At 47.9% G+C, this 19,021-nt stretch overlaps 1 protein-coding gene across 3 annotated transcripts; it reads left to right on the forward strand.

Moving 5' to 3' along the window:
* The first annotated feature begins 188 nt into the window (after positions 1-188).
* ATP5MJ (ATP synthase membrane subunit j) lies at positions 189-14,619 on the forward strand. 3 transcript variants are annotated; one of them, XM_058429752.1, is made up of 4 exons: positions 189-323; positions 11,755-11,878; positions 12,939-12,962; positions 14,217-14,619. In XM_058429752.1, exons 2-4 carry the CDS (start codon positions 11,755-11,757, stop codon positions 14,243-14,245), a joined length of 177 nt encoding a protein of 58 aa, XP_058285735.1. In that variant the 5' UTR covers positions 189-323; the 3' UTR covers positions 14,246-14,619. The 3 variants fall into 3 exon arrangements, with proteins under 3 accessions (XP_058285735.1, XP_032035781.1, XP_058285734.1); XM_032179890.2 differs by lacking the exon at positions 189-323 and adding an exon at positions 7,184-7,285 and having other exon boundaries at positions 14,217-14,395; XM_058429751.1 differs by lacking the exon at positions 189-323 and adding an exon at positions 7,437-7,816.
* The last annotated feature ends 4,402 nt before the right edge of the window (positions 14,620-19,021 follow it).

Consider the following 19,021-nt stretch of genomic DNA (forward strand, 5'->3'; position numbering starts at 1 on the left):
GCGCCCTGGAAGCCCCGCCCCCGCTCGAGGCCTTCCAATCAGAACGCGCCGCGCGCCATTGTGGGCGGGCTCCGGCCCGGCGCGTGCTGCCCGCGCTGCCTGGTCCTCGTGCTGCCGGCCCCGCCCCTCCGCGCTAGGCCTGCCGGGAGCCGCCGCCCCGAGCGAGCCCAGGTTGAGGCGTTCCAGGATCTCAGGGGAAGCTTGAGCGCCGCAGCTGGCCCGGGAGTCTGTTTGACGGGAGTTCCGTGGCAACCCCTGCGTGTACAAGAAAATGGCCTCCGGTCACTCCCTGGCTTCCCTGTTTAGAGGCTGCTACCTCGGAGGTTTGTGCACTTCGAGCGGACCGGGACCCTACATACGTTTCTTGAGCACCTCAGGGTGAGGAGATGGAAGGCAAACCAGAGAAGGGATTTGCGTTCGTGGGTCAGAGGTAGCAGGACATCCTTGCACCTAATATGGGGGGAGGGGGCAAGAAGAAGGTCAGGAAGGTCTTGGAGAAAATAACGCCAGGCGGACCCCTGCGGGATACGGGGGAATGCGCCAGCCGGAGGACCACCCGGGATTACAGGGGAGGGCGGGCGGCCCTGATGGCTGAGGTGAGGATCTGGGAGAAGTTCTTTGGAGTCGGATCATAACTGAATTCATCTTCCTTCCTAAACCTGTGTCTCAGGTGGCGGTGTCAGACTCACAGCTGGACACAAACAGGTGCGGACAGGAGGTCCAGGTGATCACATGGACAAAAGATACAGCCTGAGGTGGTCCCGGCCGAGCTCTAGAAGAGTGAGGGTGGAGAACAGAGCCCTAGCAAACTCCCCAAAAGAAGGAGCAGCGGGAAGAAATCCAGCAAAGGATGCACAGGAAGGCAGCCACATGCGCAAGGGAAGGGAGGGTCAGAAGAGAGACACGGCCACCTGCCCGGGGTATGGCCCCCTCATTGCCCAGGGCAGGATCTGTCTGGCCCATGTGGGCTCTCAGGAAAGAGCCATGTGAACAAATACAGAGACGGTATCGAGAGCATGGCTCTAATCAGCAGTGTAAAGCCCAAGCAGTGGCAAATAAGAGGGCGGTTTGAAAACCGTGTAGACAGGCCGGGCGCGGTGGCTCACGCCTGTAATCCCAGCACTTTGGGAGGCCGAGGCGGGTGGATCACGAGGTCAGGAGATCGAGATCATCCTGGCTAACACGGTGAAACCCCGTCTCTACTAAAAATACAAAAAATTAGCCGGGCGCAGTGGCAGGTGCTTGTAATCCCAGCTACTCGGGAGGCTGAGGCAGGAGAATGGCGTGAACCCGGGAGGCGGAGCTTGCAGTGAGCCGAGATCGCGCCACTGTACTCCAGCCTGGGCGACAGAGCAAAACTCCGTCCAAAAAAAAAAAAAAAAAAAAAAAAAAAAAGAAAACAGTGTAGACAGAAATCAGCCAGGTAGGTTGAGCCATTGGTGTCTCAAAAATTGAACCCATAGTCATACTAAGCCAGGAGTTCTGGCTCCAAATCCTGGCCTAATGAGCTCTGGACCTCATATTAGGACTTTGCCAAATATGACAGCTTCCAAAAGGTACCTCAACACACTTTGCCAGGAAGAAATAACTTGCTTTTCTTTTTTCTTTTGAGGCAGGGTCTCACTCCTGTCGCCCAGGCTGGAAGTGCAGTGCTGCAATCAGGGCTCACTGCAGCCTCAACTTCGGGGGCTCAGGTGATGCTCCCACCACAACCTCCTGCATAGCTGGGACTACAGGCTCACGCCACCACCACACCGGCTAATTTTTTATATTTTTAGTAGAGACAGGGGTTTCACTGTGTTGCCCAGGCCAGTCTCAAACTCCTGGGCTCAAGCAATCTGCTTGGGAGCCCTTGGCCTTCCAAAGTGCTGAGACTACAGGCATGAACCACCATGCCCAGCCATGTTTTTCAAAAAATAAGAAAAAAGGTAATCATAAAGTAATTGAGACTCATGGTATGTCATTCAGCATTGATTGGAAAATATTGTAACTTCACACTGTACGTGGAGGCTAGGACATAATTCAAAATTTTACAAAATATATTGAAACCACTTGAAGCAACTACAGAACTCACTGACACTTGTTTTGTTTTTTGTTGTTGTTTTGACACAGAGTCTTGCTCTGTCACCAGGCTGGAGTGCAGTGGCGCAATAGCTCACTGCAACCTCTGCCTCCCAGGTTCAAGCAATTCTGCCTCATCCTCCCAAGTAGCTGGGACTACAAGTGTGCTCCACCACACCTGGCTAATTTTTTGTATTTTAGTAGAGACGGGGTTTCACCATGTTAGCTAGGATGGTCTCAGTCTCCTGACCTCATGATCCGCCCGCTTCGGCCTCCCAAAATGCTGAGATCATAGGCGTGAGCCACTGCGCCTGGCCTGTTTTTCTAGGATGTTGCTGTTCCCGTGTGCTGTCATCCTTTGTTGATGTCACCATGAATATGATTTTAAGTGGAAGATGCTTTTCAGAAACATTTTCTGGGGGGCATTTTCTATATTCTTTGATCTTTTGGGGCTAGTAGCTAATCCTTCTGAGTTTTGATTTTTTTTTTTTAACTGCAATCTAAAGATACTCTCTTGATGCTTCTTTGGAAATTTGCCAATTTGGAAAGTTGCCATAGTGTTTCCTGACCAAACGCTAGTTAACATTCTGAGTCATCACAGACTGAATGGCTTTGAGCACCCTTCGTTTGAGTCAGTAGTTCTCGGTGCTCCCTACTCACTTGGTCAAGTTCACCTTGCATTGCTGTCCAAAGTTTGGAGTTAAAAGAAACAGCTTGGGCTGGGCGCGGTGGCTCATGACTGTAATCCCAGCACTTTGGGAGGCTGAGGCGGGCAGATCACAAGGTCAGGAGTTCAAGACCAGCCTGACCAACATGATGAAACCCCATCTCTACTAAAAATACAAAAATTAGCTGGGTGTAGTGGCACGCACCTGTAATCTCAGCTACTCAGGAGGCTGGGGCAGGAGAATCGCTCGAACCCAGGAGGTGCAGGTTGCAGTGAACCGAGATCGCACTGCTGCACTCCAGCCTGGGCAGCAGAGCAAGACTGTCTCAAAAAGGAAAAAAGAAACAGCTTGACATCAGGTAGATCTTCATGGACTTGTCACATCTAGGCCAGAACACATGGGAAGGCCACCGAACCCCTAGTGAGCCATGGTATTTTGGGAAGGTTTTGCATATTTGCATTCACTGAGCATTTGGTGCATTTGAGCATCCACCAAAAAGGGGAAACTAACAGCTGAGAGCAGTTACAAATGGTGTTGGTGACATTAAGCAGCACTCTCCTTAAAGCAGAGGAAGCTGTGCTCAAAGTATCTTGCTGTCTTCTCCAGCCTTCCTACCACAAGATGCAGCATTCTGCACTTTGAATAAATCTGCTGGAGTGGCCCTTTCCTTAAACATTTGGGGTTTTTTGGCCAGGCGCAGTGGCTCACGCCTGTAATCCCAGCACTTTGGGAGGCCAAGGCAGGCGGATCACGAGGTCAGGAGATCGACACCATCTTGGCTAACACGGTGAAAACCCGTCTCTACTAAAAATACAAAAAATTAGCCGGGCGTGGTGGCGGGCGCCTGTAGTCCCAGCTACTTGGGAGGCTGAGGCAGGAGAATGGCGTGAACCCGGGAGGCGGAGCTTGCAGTGAGGCGAGATCACGCCACTGTGCTCCAGCGTGGGCAACAGAGCAAGACTCCATCTCAAAAAAAAAAATAAAAAAATTTGGGTTTTTTTTTTAAGATGTGCGTTTCTTAGGGTGTTTTGGATTTGAAACTAAAGACGTTAAAACTCTCTTGGTCTGAGCACAGTGGCTTACACTTGTAATCCCAACACTTTGAGAGGCCAAGGTGGGAGGATCACTTGAGGCCAGCAGTTCAAGACCAGCCTGGGCAATGTAGCAAAGTCTATTGATCTCAAGTCTAGTTGGAAGTTCAGAAGCTCTGTCTTGAAACAGCTCTCCATGATGTTCTTCCTTAAGTTTTTCCTAAATGCTTGTTCTTGTCCTTAGCAGTGTTATAAGTCATTATAAATCTAAAACTCTAAAACATTTTTACTATTGGACAGTGGTTCTCAAACCTGGTCTGGTCTCAGAACCCCTTTACACTCTTAAAAGTTGCTGAGGACCCTAAAGAGATTTTGTTTATGTGGGTTATGTCTATCAGGGATCACAACTGAGAAATGTTTTTACTTATTTTAAAATAATAAACCCGTTTGATGTTAAAGAGTGTATTTTTGTAAAACGTTACTATATTTTCCAAAAAACATTGTGTGTGTGTGTGTGTATGAGAGGAATAACACTTTTACGTTTTCGAAGATTGTGCCACTGCACTCCAGCCTGGGCGACACAGCAAGACTCCATCTCGAAAAAGAAAAAAAAAAACTATTTTAACTGGATCCTGAGCCTTTTTATTATTTTATCTTGACACGTCTGAGCTCATTTTCCTTGTGCCTGCATAATGAACATTTATTTTACTGTGGATCTGCTTTTGATTATTTTAGTCCTAGCTGCACCATTTTATAAACCCCCCACCATTTCACAGACCCTGGTCAGAGTGAAACATTCCATGGGGGCTCTGGCCATAAGAAACATCCTGCCCAACCGCCTGACTGCAGGAACATCCTTATCACATCCTGCCAGGCAGCAAGCCATACTGCCCAGACCCATCCAGCCCAGACCTATAATTACCCCAGCCTGGAAGCAGCAGTGAGCTCGGGCACTAAGCTGGTTACCCCCTCCACAGGTTTTTGCTGGCAATACACCTGTGCTGCTGTTGAAGCCACCATCTCTCTCCCCTCTCCCCACCGTGTGTGTGTGTGTGTGTGTGTGTGTGTGTGTGTGTGTCTGTCTGTCTTGTCTGTCTGTCTTTAACCCTTGCCTTGCCTTCAAAACCTAGTAATTTCCTCTTTTTTTTTTTTTCTTTAAAGATGGCATCTTAATACATTGGCCAGGCTGGTCTCAAAATCCTGGGCTCAAGCAATCCTCCCAAAGTGCTGAGATTACAAGCATGAGCCACCATGCCTAGCATGATTTCCTCTTAGTTTGTCCTTAGCTGTCTTTATTTCACCTTCTTTTCTGAATGCCAATTTCCCTGTGTATAGAATTCCTTGTATATAGAATTCTTGATTGGCGGTTATTTTCTTTGAGATTTTATCTTTATCTTTTCTATGGCTTTATTGTGAGATTTCAAGGTATTGATTTATTTTTATTTATCTGCCTGCTTGGTTTCTGTAAGGCTGTTTGTTTTTTGTGGTTTTTTTTTTTTGTTTGTTTGTTTGTTTGTTTGTTTTTGAGACGCAGTCTTGCTCTGTTTCCCTGGCTGGAGTGCAGTGGCGCCGTCTCTGCTCACTGCAAGCTCCACCTCCCGGGCTCACGCCATTCTCTTGCTCAGCCTCCAGAGTAGCTGGGACTACAGGCACCCGCCACCATGCCCCGCTAATTTTTTGTATTTTTAGTAGAGACGGGGTTTCACCGTGTTAGCCAGGGTGGTGTCATGATCCACCCGCCTCGGCCTCCTAAAGTGCTGGGATTACAGGCATGAGCCACCGCGCCTGGCCTCTGTAAGGCTTTTTGAATCTTTGGCATGATTTTTTTCTCATCACTGTTGGAAAATTCTCAGCCATTAGCTCTTAAATATTTCTGCCTCACCTCTTTCATTTCCTTCTAAGATACCAATTACCCATATGATGGCCTTTCCTGCTGTATCCTCTTATTTTCTGAATGGCTTCTTCTATCTTGCAGTTTATTCTTTAACTGTCTAATCTGCCAAATCCATCCAATTTTTTTTGTTTTGTTTGAGACAAAGTCTCACTCTGTCGCCCAAGCTGGAATACAGTGGCGCCATCTCAGCTCACTGCAACCTCCACCCCAGGGTTCAAGTGATTCTTCTGCCTCAGCCTCCCAAGTACCTGGGATTACAGGCACGCACCACCACCACACCCACCTAATTTTTGAATTTTTAGTAGAGAAGGGGTTTCACCATGTTAGCCAGGCTGGTCTCAAACTCCTGAACTCAAGCAGTTTGCCTGCTTTGGCCTCCCAAAGTGCTAAGATTACAGATTACAGGCCTCCCAAAGTGCTGAGCCACTGCGCCCAGCCTCCATCCAATTTTTATTTGGCTTTTTTTTTTTTTTTTTGAGACGGCGTTTCACTCTTGTCACCCAGGCTGGAGTGCAATGGCGAGATCTCGGCTCACTGCAACCTCTGCCCCCCGGATTCAAGTGATTCTCCTGCCCCAGTTTCCTGAGCAGTTGGGATTACAGGCGCCCGCCACCAAGCCCGGCTAATTTTTGTATTTTTAGTAGAGATGGGGTTTCGCCATGTTGGCCAGGCTGGTCTTGAACTCCTGACCTCAGGTGATCCGCTCGCTAAATTGTTTTCTTTATGATTTCTAGTTCTCTACAGGAAAATATTTCTGAAAAAAAAAATATATATATATATGTTAAGACTGTTAAGTCCAGTGTCTGGAGTCCCTGTGGAAGTTTTATATTATCTGCTGAGAAGAATATGCACAGAATACAGACATAAAAATATGCAAAGCAGGCCGGGCGCGGTGGCTGAGGCCTGTAATCCCAGCACTTTGGGAGGCTGAGGCAGGTGGATCACTGAGGTGAGGAGTTCAAGACCAGCCTGGCCAACATGGTGAAACCCCATCTCTGCTAAAAATACAAAAACTAGCTGGGCGTGGTGACCGGCGCCTGTAATCCCAGCTACTCAGGAAGCTGAGGCACGAGAATCGCTCGAACCCAGGAGGCAGAGGTTGCAGTGAGCCGAGATCACGCCACTGCACTGCAGCCTGGGCGACAGAGTGAGACTCCGTCTCAAAATATATGTATTTTATACATGCAGAGCCAAATAACAATACAAAGGGACAAGACACCACTGAAATGGGAGACTTGACTTAGTCTTTAACATAACAGTAAAGAGGGTCCCTTTTCTTAGGTTAACCAACCCTCCCGGTATGGCTAGAACTCTCCTAGTTTCAGCGTTGAAGGTCCCGCGTCCCAGGAAACCCATCAGTCGTGGGAAGATGTGGAGGGTTAGCCAGCCCACAGTGACACACGCGGGCACACCCCTAAGGCACCCTCTCCCCGCCCCTTCTTGCCTGTGACACCAGGCGGCCGCCGGGGGCGCTGTGGTGCGCAGGAGCCGCTGGGGAGGCGCGCTGGCCTTGCGGCGTCTCTGCTGTTTCCGCCTTCCCGGCAGCCCCTGCGCGCGCCTGCGCACTCGGTGACCTTTCTTAGTTCGCTGCGGGTTTGTGGTGCGCTCTGAGCCGTCTGTCCTACGCCAAGGTGAGTGCGGGGACCTGGACCTGGCCCCCGAGGTGCGAGACGGCGGTGGCGGGAGGGCGAGAAACCGCCTTGGCCCCAGCAGACCTTGGGGTCCCACCCCTCCGCCGGCGCGCGCCTGCTTTTCCGCCCGGCCTTCCCTTCTCTAAAGGGAGGTAGGCCAGGGTCGGTTGCCAGAGGGAAGCATCGCCTAGGCCTGCGCCGCGTTTCCCTCCTTGGCCTTAACGCGCTCAGTGCACCTGAATTCTCCCACGCTTTTGACAGGGAGCGTACCTTGGCCTTGAGAGGTTCAGCTGCCTAACCCGGAGGCTACGCAGAGTTAGAGAAGCCAGAGTCCAAGCCAAGAACTCTGACTCCACATCCAGTCCCTTCTCTCCTTTATAACTCAAGTTTCCTTGCACCACACTTGTCCTCCACGTTATGCTGTACATGACAACTTGGGTGAGGCAACAGGGAAACTGAAAAGAGATCATACGCTGGTGATTGAAATTGTATGGAACTCGCGGGTCAGACATTTCCCATTTCCAGTGTCAGGTAATAGTTTGCCCTTAATGTAATGTGCCGAAACTTTGCAGACTTAAGTGGATACAGTAGACACACGTTTGGCCTATGAATAGGATGGATTTTTAAAGGTTTGGTGCTGTAAAACTGACACAGCTAGGAAATGTGCCTGGGCAGAATGGACTCAAGAAAGGGGCCGGCCGGGCGCGGTGGTTCACGCCTGTAATCCCAGCCCTTTGGGAGGCTGAGGCGGGCGGATCACGAGGTCAAGAGATCGAGACCATCCTGGCCAACATGGTGAAATCCCGTCTCTACTAAGAATACAAAAATTAGCTGGGCGTGGTGGCGGGCGTCTGTAGTCCCAGCTACTCGGGAGGCTGAGGCAGGAGAATCGCTTGCACCCGGGAAGCGGAGGTTGCAGTGAGCCGAGATCACGTCATTGCACTCCAGCCTGATGACCTAGTGAAACTCCGTCTTAAAAAATGAAGTATGGGCCCTCGTTTTATTGTATGTTGGGAACATGTAACTGAGTGCGGTGGCTCACACCTGTAATCCCAGCACTTTGGGAGGCCGAGGCGGGAGGATCACAAGGTCAGGAGATCGAGACCATCCTGACTAACACAGTGAAACCACGTCTCTACTAAAAATACAAAAAATTAGCCGGGCGTGGTGGCGGGCGCCTGTAGTCCCAGCTACTTGGGAGGCTGAGGCAGGAGAATGGTGTGAACCCGGGAGGCGGAGCTTGCAGTGAGCCGAGATCGCGCCACTGCACTCCAGCCTGGGTGACAGAGCGAGACTGTCTCAAAGAAAAAAAGAAACCTCTGAAACAACAGCTAAAGGGACTTGCCCACAGTTGAGAGCTGACCAGGCAGAGCTGGTGTTGGAGCCCAGGATTCCCAGGCTTCCAAACCCATCGGTCCTGTAGAATGCTTCCTTCCCAGTCATTGCTGAGAGATAAGGGATTCACTCCATGCCTCTGAACTCTTGTAGTCTGGGGCTTCCAGAAACCTCCTCTGGGTCTTGTTTGGATCATCTGTGACATATTCCCAAAGCAGGGCTGTTAGTTTCTTGGAACCTCACACTCTGTCAGAGCATTCCAGTAGTTTGAGGACAGGAAATTTGAGGGTGGACTATCTGCAAGGTGTTCCAGGAGAAGGACACAGTAGCATCCTGCAAGGTCACACCTCAGGCCAGACTTCACGAACATCCTTGCCTAATAAGTCCTCTCATAGGGAAGAGCAGGAAAGCAGGTGTTGGAGGCAGGTTCTCGTCATCGGGAGCATGACGTACAGATTTGGTGTGAGTGCAGTCCTGCTAACCTGCCGCGGGATCTTGGGCAGCTTTCTCCAAGTACCCACTTTATACAAGTGGGAAGCCGTGTAGGAAGTAAGTACGAAAAGCACTTTTAAAATGCTGTTAAAGGGCTAGAGACAGAACTAACCACAATCGGCAGTCCCTGCTGTGGCTCTGGCCTGGCCTCCCCATTCTTGCCTGATTCAAGATACTAACTTAGTTCCTGGTTCGGTGCCTTGTTGGTGCTCCTATGTCCAGTAGCTTAGCTCCCACGGTGGGGGAGGAATCAAAGGGGCTCTGCAGCCCCCACCAGCTGCCCTCAAATCCCATCCAGGCCAGTTCCAGATTCTAAACTGAATTTTCTTCATATGGTCAAAACAGGAAACAAACAAAAAAAAAACCCTAAAGGGAAAAAAAAAAAAGTTGTTAAATTTAGAGAACAGTTTTAGAATAAAAGCTAAATTCTATGCTAGCCTCCAAGGCCCTTAAATGACATGGCCCATCTTCCTTCCCATAGTCCAGCCATGGCATTTTATGTAACAAGCATTTAATATACAGTACCAGACACTCAACACTTGACATAGAGTTACTCTATGTTATTCTCCATAACAACCCCTTGAGGTAGATCCTGTCTTTATCCCTGTTTTACAGATGAGAAAACTTAAGCGATTTAAGTTAGCTAGTAAATGACAGCCAGGATTTGAATCTGGCACTGTGGCCTCCCTATTCCTTCCAGCTCTCCAAGTTCATTCTGACCTCGGAGTCTCTGCCAATGCCGAGCATTCCTCTCCCGGATATCCGGACCCTTTATTGTTTCTCAGCTCCTAAAACAATGTCTGGCACCTAGTACATGCTCAGTGCACATTTGCCAAGTGAATCAATGACCACACGATCCGGGTTTCAGTGATTTGAGGGCCGCCATTTGACCTTTGACTAGGTTGGGCTTGTGAGGGATTCAGTGCTGTAAAGCTGACACACACAGCTGTGAAGTATGGGAAAGGGAGCACACTGCCGAGCAGTCGGATTCTGTGGAGCCTGAGTAGTGATGTGAAAGAAGCAGTGAGTGGAGGGGAGGGAGTGTGGGGTGGAGGCAGCTTTACAGGCTGCAGCCAACACGCAGTTCTTTTTTTTTTTTGAGACAGAGTCTCACTTTGTCACCCAGGCTGCAGTGCAGTGGTGTGATCACGGCTTACTGATCTTCAACCACCCAAGCTCAAGCAGTCTTCCCACCTCAGTCTTCCAATAGCTGTGACTAACATAAAAAATTAGCCAGACAAGCACCACCACACCTGGTTAATTTTTTACTTTTTGTAGAGACAGGGTCTCCCTATGTTACCCAAATTAGTCTCAAGCTCCTGGACTCAAGTGACCCTCCCACATCGGCCTTCCAAAGCGCTGGGATTACAGGCATGAGCCACCACACCCAGCCAAAGCAGTTTCCAAGTGAAATGAGAAGTGCTTAGATCTAGTCATTCCTGACAGCTATTTGACTGTAGTTTAATGGACCACTTCAGATGTTAAAAAGCATATTAAAATGAAAATGAGGACATCTAATTTGGGTTCTATAGTAGACAGTAAATTGTAAAAGTAATAAAAAGCATTATTTTGAGACCTGCACATACAAGCAAACTGTAAGTTCGGAATTTAATGGCTTTTCCCAATCAAATTCAGTAATTCATTAAGTAACTACCTTTATTGATTAAATAAGTTCTATCATAATTGGCAGTTCTTATGAAGTGACCTGGTTTTATGTCATCTGTTTTGTATTTAGCAGTAGACTTCAAGATGCAGATACAGCTGATCAGACTGTGCGGAGCCTGGCATTAGTTTCACAGGGAAATCACCATGCCCTGGCCATATTCTTTTTCAGCTTTGAATGCGACATTCATAACATGAAGATGAGAAGATACCAATTTTTCGATTTAGACATTAGAATCGTGCAGTTCGGGGCATGGCATCAGGGTGGGAGAGGTGCTGGATGAGCTCTGTGATGTAAGGAAGGAGAAGTGGCTAGGATGGCCAAAGGTGGGAGGAGGGGCCCTCGGGATGGGTTCAGTTGGAAGAGCTATGGAAAGCATGAGTCCCAGGCCAGGCCCTGTGGCTCACACCGTAATCCTAGCACTTTGGGAGGCCAAGGTGGGCAGATCACTTGAGGTCAGGAGTTTGAGACCAGCCTGGCCAACGTGGTGAAACCCCACCTCTACTTTAAAAAAAAAAAAAAAATGGCCGGGCACAGTGGCTCACACCTATAATCTCAGCACTTTGGGAGGCCAAAGCAAGGCAGATCACCTGCGCTCAGGAGTTCGAGACCAGCGTGGCCAACATGGCGAAACCTTGTCTCTACTAAAAATACAAAAATTAGCCAGGTGTGGTGGCACGCATCTGTAGTCCCAGCTACTTGGGAGGCTAAGGCAGGAGAATCGCTTGAACCTGGGAGGCAGAGGTTGCAGTGAGCCAGGATTACACCACTGCACTACAGCCTGGGTGACAGAGTGAGACTCCACCTTAAAAAAAAAAAAAAAGGCGTGAGTCCCATGTGAGTGCAGAACAGGTCTGACACAGGCAAGGCTCCCTAGCAGTCATGGGAAATAGGGTTGAACTTAACAAATTAAAATATTTTACCAGTTAGGTTTAAAGCAATAATCATTCTAATTTTTAATCACTGTGTTCATTTTCAGATGCTTCAAAGTATTATTAAAAACGTATGGATCCCCATGAAGCCCTACTACACCCAAGTTTACCAGGAGATTTGGATAGGAATGGGGCTGATGGGCTTCATCGTTTATAAAATCCGGGCTGCTGGTACGTTTCCTTATGTTTGATTTTTTTGAGGTCAGGAAGAAAATTATTTTCAAAAAGAATCACAATTCACGTGGTAAAGGAACTGTGGGTTTTAACTAGGTATGAACATTAGAGCTACCTACAGTCCTTCGTAAAAATACAGGGAGCACGTTGTCAGCTGTAAGAGACATTTGGGAACAGTGGGGAATTTTTTTTTTTTTTTTTTTTTTTTTTTGGAGACAGTCTCACTCTGACGCCCAGGCTGGAGTGCAAAGGCATGATCATGGTTCACTGCAGCCTCCACCTCCTGGGCTCAGGTGATTCTCCCACCTCAGCCTCCTAAGTAGCTAGGACCACAGGTGACTGTCACTATGCCCAACACCACCACACCTGGCTAATTTTTTTTTTTGTACTTTTTTTTTTTTTTGTAGAGATGGGGTTTTGCCATGTTACCCAGGCTGGTCTTGAACTCCTGGGCGCAAGCAGCCCTCCAGTCTTGGCTTCCCAAAGTGCTGGAATTACAAGCGTGAGCCACAACACCTGGCCCAATTGGGGAACTTTGAACAAGACTTTATTATCAGAATTGTGAGTTTTCTTAGGTGTGAAAGTGGTATTACATTCGTTTTAAGAGATGAAGGCTAAAATATTTAAGGTATGGTTTCATGGTATGTGGTATTTCATTGCACCTTTTCTAAACTGTTCTGAATATTTGAAATTTGTTTGTAAAAAAAATTAAAGGGGAGGAATAACCACTTGGTTCTCAGAGCAGAGCAGTGTGGCCCAATCACATGTTACTAAGCCATTGATTACAAAGAGGAAAGAGAAAACTTTATGCTGCAAGACTAGAGTTTAGGACATTGTAGAACGTAAGGAGCCCTGCAAATCTGAAAGGGCTGTTAGCTGTTCATAGAACATCTTTGGTAGGAATTTTACCATTTCTTGGCCATAAGACAAATTTTCTGAAAGCTTCCTGAATTGCTTTACCTAAGCTACAATGCCTTCAGCTAAATGTTAATTTTGACAAAGGCACTTTTGTAAAGCATGGATGTGACTGCTTTTTTTTTCCTTCCTTTTATTTTAGATAAGAGAAGTAAGGCTTTGAAAGGTAAGATTTTTGCTTCTGAAAATGGTCGGGAATGGAAAACAGCATCATGTCTTTTCAGGACAAAGTATATCATTGTTCTCAATTGAAATTGAAACACGGTTCAGTACATATGTAAGATGCAGTCGAAATGCTTCACAGCTTGAAGTTTGCTATGCCTGCTGGGAAAGAGAATTCTGAATATCTGCTTTTTATAGTCAAGTGGATCAAGTAAAACTTCCCAGGAGTAATAGAGGAATGGATTAATTAGAGGTAGTCGATATCATCACCAACAGGGAAGCGCAAGTGAGCTGTGCGAGCATGCTATCCTAGAAGTTCCCTAATGATGTGGTTTTGTTTATTTTTTTTTTTTTGAGACAGCCTCGCTCTGTCGCCCAGGCTGGAGTGCAGTGGCGCGATCTCGGCTCACTGCAAGCTGTTCCTCCCGGGTTCACGCCATTCTCCTGCCTCAGCTTCCCAAGTAGCTGGGACTACAGGCACCCGCCACCATGCCCGGCTAATTTTTTGTATTTTTAGTAAAGACAGGGTTTCACATAGCCAGGATGGTCTTGATCTCCCGACCTTGTGATCCACCCACCTCAGCCTACCCGTAATGATGTGTTTTTAATGGTTTTGTTTTGTTTTTGGGAGACAGAGTCTCGCTGTGTTGCCCAGGCTGGAGTGCAGTGGCACAATCTTGGCTCACTGCACCCTCCGCCTTCCAGGTTCAAGCAATTCTCCTGCCTCAGCCTCACGAGTAGCTGGGATTACAGGTGCCCGCCACCATACCCGGCTAATTTTTTGTATTTTTAGTAGAGATGGGGTTGGCCAGGCTGGTTTCAAACTCCTGACCTCAGGTGATCGACCCGCCTTGGCCTCCCAAAGTGTTGGGATTACAGGCGTGAGCCACCGCACCTGGCCTTTAATGTATTTTGAAAGAAAGAACCTTATAAATTTATGCCAGAGTGACAATGAAACTGTAGCCATTTGAATGTTACACAAACCCAGGACTGGCTACATGAGTTTAAGGAAGAGGTGTTTCCCTGCCTCTCTCTTCTTTGCGCTGTGAGTGACCACTGCCTGTCTGCTGTCGTTACGTGAACCCTTAAGCACTCTGGGTGTTTCATATAGAAATAATCCTACTGTTCAATAGTATTGAAAGGTGTCATTTATCTTTTTGGACTGTTGATCAACTTCTTTTGATACTTGTTTAATAAATTACATCCAACTTGTTCCTTCCTTCTTAAATTGTATTTATATATGCATCTCTTTCAAAAGCTTCGGCGCCTGCTCCTGGTCATCACTAACCAGATTTACTTGGAGTACATGTGAAAGAAAACGTCAGTCTGCCTGTAAATTTAAGCAAGCCGTGTTAGATGGGGAGCGTGGAACGTCACTGTACACTTGTATAAGTACCGTTTACTTCATGGCATGAATAAATGGATCTGTGAGATGCATTGCTACCTGGTACTGCTTTCAATGTGTTCCCCCCTCAGCCCCCTCCGGTGTATCAAATTATCTACATACTCTGAGTAGATAATTTGTCATGCAGCAGATGCAATCAATCTCACTGAGCCACCCATCATTGTGAAATAATTATCTCAGTTGTCACAGGAGTTGGTGATCAGGATCCAGGCACTCACTTGGATTCTACTGCCCAATAAATGTTTATTAAACTTGATCCTGCTACTTATCTTGTGACCTCTCTGAGCCTCTGTTTTCTTATTTGGAAACTGGAGATGTTAATTATGTAAGCTCCAACTTACGGTTATCATGAGGATAAATAAGAGAAAGATTTAAACTATGAAATCCCTTAGAAATAAGGTAGCATTCAATGACATACTAGTTGAAATTATAAGCTGTAGGAGAAAATTGCATCAGGAAATAATCACAAGGCAAAGTATATAATAAGCCAATTAAAAAAATAAAGCCAATTGATTCTAGATAGGCTAGTATCAAATGCATACTGCATAATATTTATCTCCATCTAAGATGATTACCAAGATCCCTAAACTGTGCACTAAAAAGATTCTAAAGCAGCAAGCATGGGGGTAAAAGTGAGTCCAGGTTGAAATCTGGCACTCTGCAGGTGGGTAGGAGAGCAGCTGTGGAATGGGGGTGGTGGCTGCACCCTGGGTGTCCTGTCCTCTTGAGACCATCCTGTTTATCATCTGTGTCTCTGGCATTTAGCCTCATTAGTAAGACAACCAAAACCTGTCATGTCTTCCTCCAACAGCCTCAGGGTTGTTGGGCTGTGTGAGAAGTTTGCAGGAAAGCGTTACACAGCATCAGTGGAAGTCAGCGTCAGGTCGTGTGAGATTCAGAGGGTTTGGTTCTGACACAGGAATCACATTTTTCCTGTGAATGCATTTTGTTCTCTTCTGCCTCCAGAAGATGAATCTGCTGTGGTACAGAAAGGCCCTACCTTTAAAATTATCCATCTGCCCAGCTGCTCAGGCTTGAGAGTGCATTAGAATCACCTGGAAGGCCCTAACAGCCAGCTGGGCCCCAGTGTTTCTGATTGCACTGCTGTAGGAAGGAGCCCGAGAACTTGTATGTCTAACAAGCATCCAGGACATGCGGATGCCAGGACCTCAGTTGGAAAATTTCTAATGATACAAAGAACCCAGGCCTGTCCTACCACAGCCTTCACATCTACTGCATTGGCACCAGGCTCCAACCCTGTGTCATGCATCTTAGTGCATTTAGTCCACCTTAGAACCTAGTGAGGCATCAGTACAGGCCCTGACTTTCAGAACAGGAAACAGGCTGAGAGGCAGTAACACGCTGCAGATGTCGCAGTTAGCAAGCACGGGCTGGGACTTGAACCCCCAGAACCTGAACTCTGGTCCAAAGGGAGGTGAGGACGGGTGGTAGCTGCCCTCCCCGCCCCCACCCCCCACCTCACCCCCGGAAGCAGAGATCGATGTGTCTTACCCGGGAGGGCTTCCCCACAAAGGCTGGGCCATTCTCCCTTTACTACTTAAGGCTTCCTTCGGCAAATTACAAGGGTAGGTTGGGCGCGGTGCCTCACTCCTGCACTTTGGGAGGCTGAGGCGGGCAGATCGCTTGAACCCAGGACTTTGAGATCAGCCTGGACAACATGGTGAAACCCCATCTCTACAAAAAATACAAAAATGAGCCAGGCGTAGTGACATGCGCCTGTAATCCCAGCTACTGGGGAGGCTGATGCTTGAGGATTGTTTGAGCTTAGGAGGTCGAGACTGCAGTGAGCCTAAATCACACCACTGCATTCCAGCATGGGCAACAGAGCGAGACCCTGTCTCAAAAAGAAAACAAAAAATAATTGTATTTGCTATCCCAGAACTCACACTGAATCCCCTCGGGGTTTTGGAAACAACCAGGTCTTGTCCCGAAGGCAGCCTGTAGGTGGAGCCAGAGGATGTCACCTGGGCTTCCCCATGGGCGAGGAGCACGGGGCCAGGAGGATCTGTTTAAAGGAGCATTTGGAGGGCGGTGCCAATGGGTAAGAGGTATGCACAGAGAGCCACGGGAGTGGACAGGGCCAGTTCAGGAAGGAATCCCAGAGGCTTTTTGTCCCAAAGCCTAGGCATTCATGCTGCTCTGACTCAATGCAGTGCTCTTCCAAGTGCGCTACAGAGTAACGACAAAGGCTGGGAGGAGAGAAAGTGGCTCCCAAGCAGCTGAAGATGTCATTTTAAACAATGTGCTCTTAAGTTAGCTTCAGATGAGCCTCTGGGAGAAGGCACGGTGTTTCTTCTTGATTGTCACTGTATCCCAGGGGTACACAGACCCCAACCAGAGGCTTTGGAGGGTGTGCTTCCTGCCCCCCTCAAGGGAGTTGTCTCTGTGGCGCTAACGGATCCCGAGTTCCGGGGTGCCAGGCTGTAGTCTGCTTCATTTTGATCTGCACAATCATCTGTGAGCCCATAACATCACCCCGTTTCACAGCTGAAGAAATGGAGGCCCAGACAGGATAAGTAGTTTGTACTAGAGGATAACTACCTGGCTAACAAACCAACTAGTTAACTGGTCGGCCAGGATTCAAAATCTGACCCGCTTCAGAATCGGGACTCGGACCACAGCGTGGCTTCGGAGAGCTCCTTCACCTGTGCTGGGAGTGCGTTACCGTCGGGGATGCGGGGGTGGTTAGCACACATTCCCTTCCCTCCCTGAACGCAGAGGCTAGAGAACAGACCTGCAAACACACAGTGCCAGTGCTTGGCAGACACAATCCTGGAACCGTCTGACGGGCGCCAGCATCAGGCCTCACTGCACACGGGCCTTGGAGCAAGCACAGCACCTGTTCAACAGCCAGCTCTGAGCATGGACCCTGCTTCCACCCTCCAGACTAACCAGCCACCAAGAGGCATTTCTGGTATGTACAGAGAAATTTGAACATGGACTGGGTGTTAAGTGATGTTGAATTGTTAATCTTATTAGGTGATCATCACCACAATAGTGGTATTGTAGTTATTAAAGAAAATGTCTTAATGTCTTTGGTTTTAGAAATGGAGGTGCAGGCCGGGCACAGTGGATCACCTGAGGTCAGGGGTTCAAGACCAGCCTGGCCAACGTGGTGAAACCGTGTCTCTACTAAAAATACAAAAACTAGCCAGGCGTGGTGGCACGCACCTGTAATCACAGCTACTTGGGAGACTGAGGCATGAGAATTGCTTGAACCCAGGAGGCGGAGGTTGCAGTAAGCCGTGATTGTGCCATTGCACTCCAGCCTGGGCGACAGAGTGAGACTCTGTCTCAAAAAGAAAAAAGAAAGAAATGCAGGTGCAATTATGTAGGTGTGAAATGATACCTAGGATGTACTTTAAGATACACCAGCAAATACTAACCAGTCCAAATAGATTGGGGGGACGGAGTCTCTAGATGGGATGAGATTGGTAATATGTAGAGGGAGGGGGTGGACATCTAGAAGTGCATTACAGAATTCACTCTCCATACATTTTAACTTTTCCCAATAAAAAGTTTTTAAAAATACTTAAAAAAAAAAAAAAGCCATGTGATAGAAGCCTTTGTTAGTATTATAATACCTGTTTGAGAAGCTGGCACTGTGCAACCCCAGGAAATGAAGGTAACGACTCTGCAGGCGGCTCTGTCAGACAGTGGCCATCTCATCGCCACTCTTCGCAAGAACCGCATCCCCTGATGTCTCTTACTACAAAGGAAGTCTCAGCTTTTTCACTTGTTTTCCCTCTTAAAGAATGAAGTAATAGGCTGGGCGCGGTGGCTCACGCCTGTAATCCCAGCACTTTGGGAGGCCGAGGCGGGCGGATCAGGAGGTCAGGAGATGGAGACCATCCTGGCTAACACAGTGAAACCCCGTCTCTACTAAAAATACAAAAAATTAGCCAGGCGAGGTGGCGGGCACCTGTAGTCCCAGCTACTCGGGAGGCTGAGGCAGGAGAATGGCGTGAACCCCGGGGGGCGGAGCTTGCAGTGAGCCGAGATTGCGACACTGCACTCCAGCCTGGACGACAGAGCGAGACTCCGTCTCAAAAAAAAAAAAAAAAAAAGAATGATGTAATATAGGCCAGAGTTAATGAACACCTAAGTCTAGAGGGAAAATGTCAGAAAACTCTCATTTAGTTAGGAACAAAAACTTATTTTTTAAACCAGGTACAGCGGCTCATGCCTGTAATTCCAGCACTTTGGGAGGCCCAGGCCAGAGGATTGCTTGAGGCCAGGAGTTTGAGACCAGCCTGGGCAACATGGCAAAACCCTGTCTCTACAAGTAAATTTTAAAATTAGCTGGCCATGACAGCTTATGCCTGTAATCCAAGCTACTCAGGAGGCTGAGGTGGGAGGATCGTTTGAGCCTGGGTATCCAAGGCCGCAGTGAGCTAGGGTTGTGCATTCCAGGTGGCAGAGTGAGACCTTGCCCCCCCCCCCCAAAAAAAAGCCTTACTATTTAAACTAAATTTGTAACTGCGGACTGAACTGTTTATGGTTATAAAAACATTTTTAAAACTACAACTCAGGACTGAAATGTTCATGGTTATAAATGTTTCCATGCTGTCTTCCTGATCTGCTTTTTTTCCTTTCTTTTTTTTTTTTTTTTTTTTAGACAGAGTCTCGCTCTGTCA

Source organism: Hylobates moloch, unplaced genomic scaffold, assembly GCF_009828535.3.
Source record: "Hylobates moloch isolate HMO894 unplaced genomic scaffold, HMol_V3 SCAFFOLD_16, whole genome shotgun sequence".
Taxonomy (NCBI): Eukaryota; Metazoa; Chordata; class Mammalia; order Primates; family Hylobatidae; genus Hylobates; species Hylobates moloch.

Coding starts and splice junctions, on each gene's coding strand:
- ATP5MJ (XM_058429752.1), top strand. CDS start 11,755: ATGCTTCAAAGTATTATTAAAAACGTATGGATCCCCATGAAGCCCTAC. Junction 11,879..12,938: donor TTATAAAATCCGGGCTGCTG/GTACGTTTCCTT, acceptor CTTTTATTTTAG/ATAAGAGAAGTAAGGCTTTG. Junction 12,963..14,216: donor GAGAAGTAAGGCTTTGAAAG/GTAAGATTTTTG, acceptor CTCTTTCAAAAG/CTTCGGCGCCTGCTCCTGGT.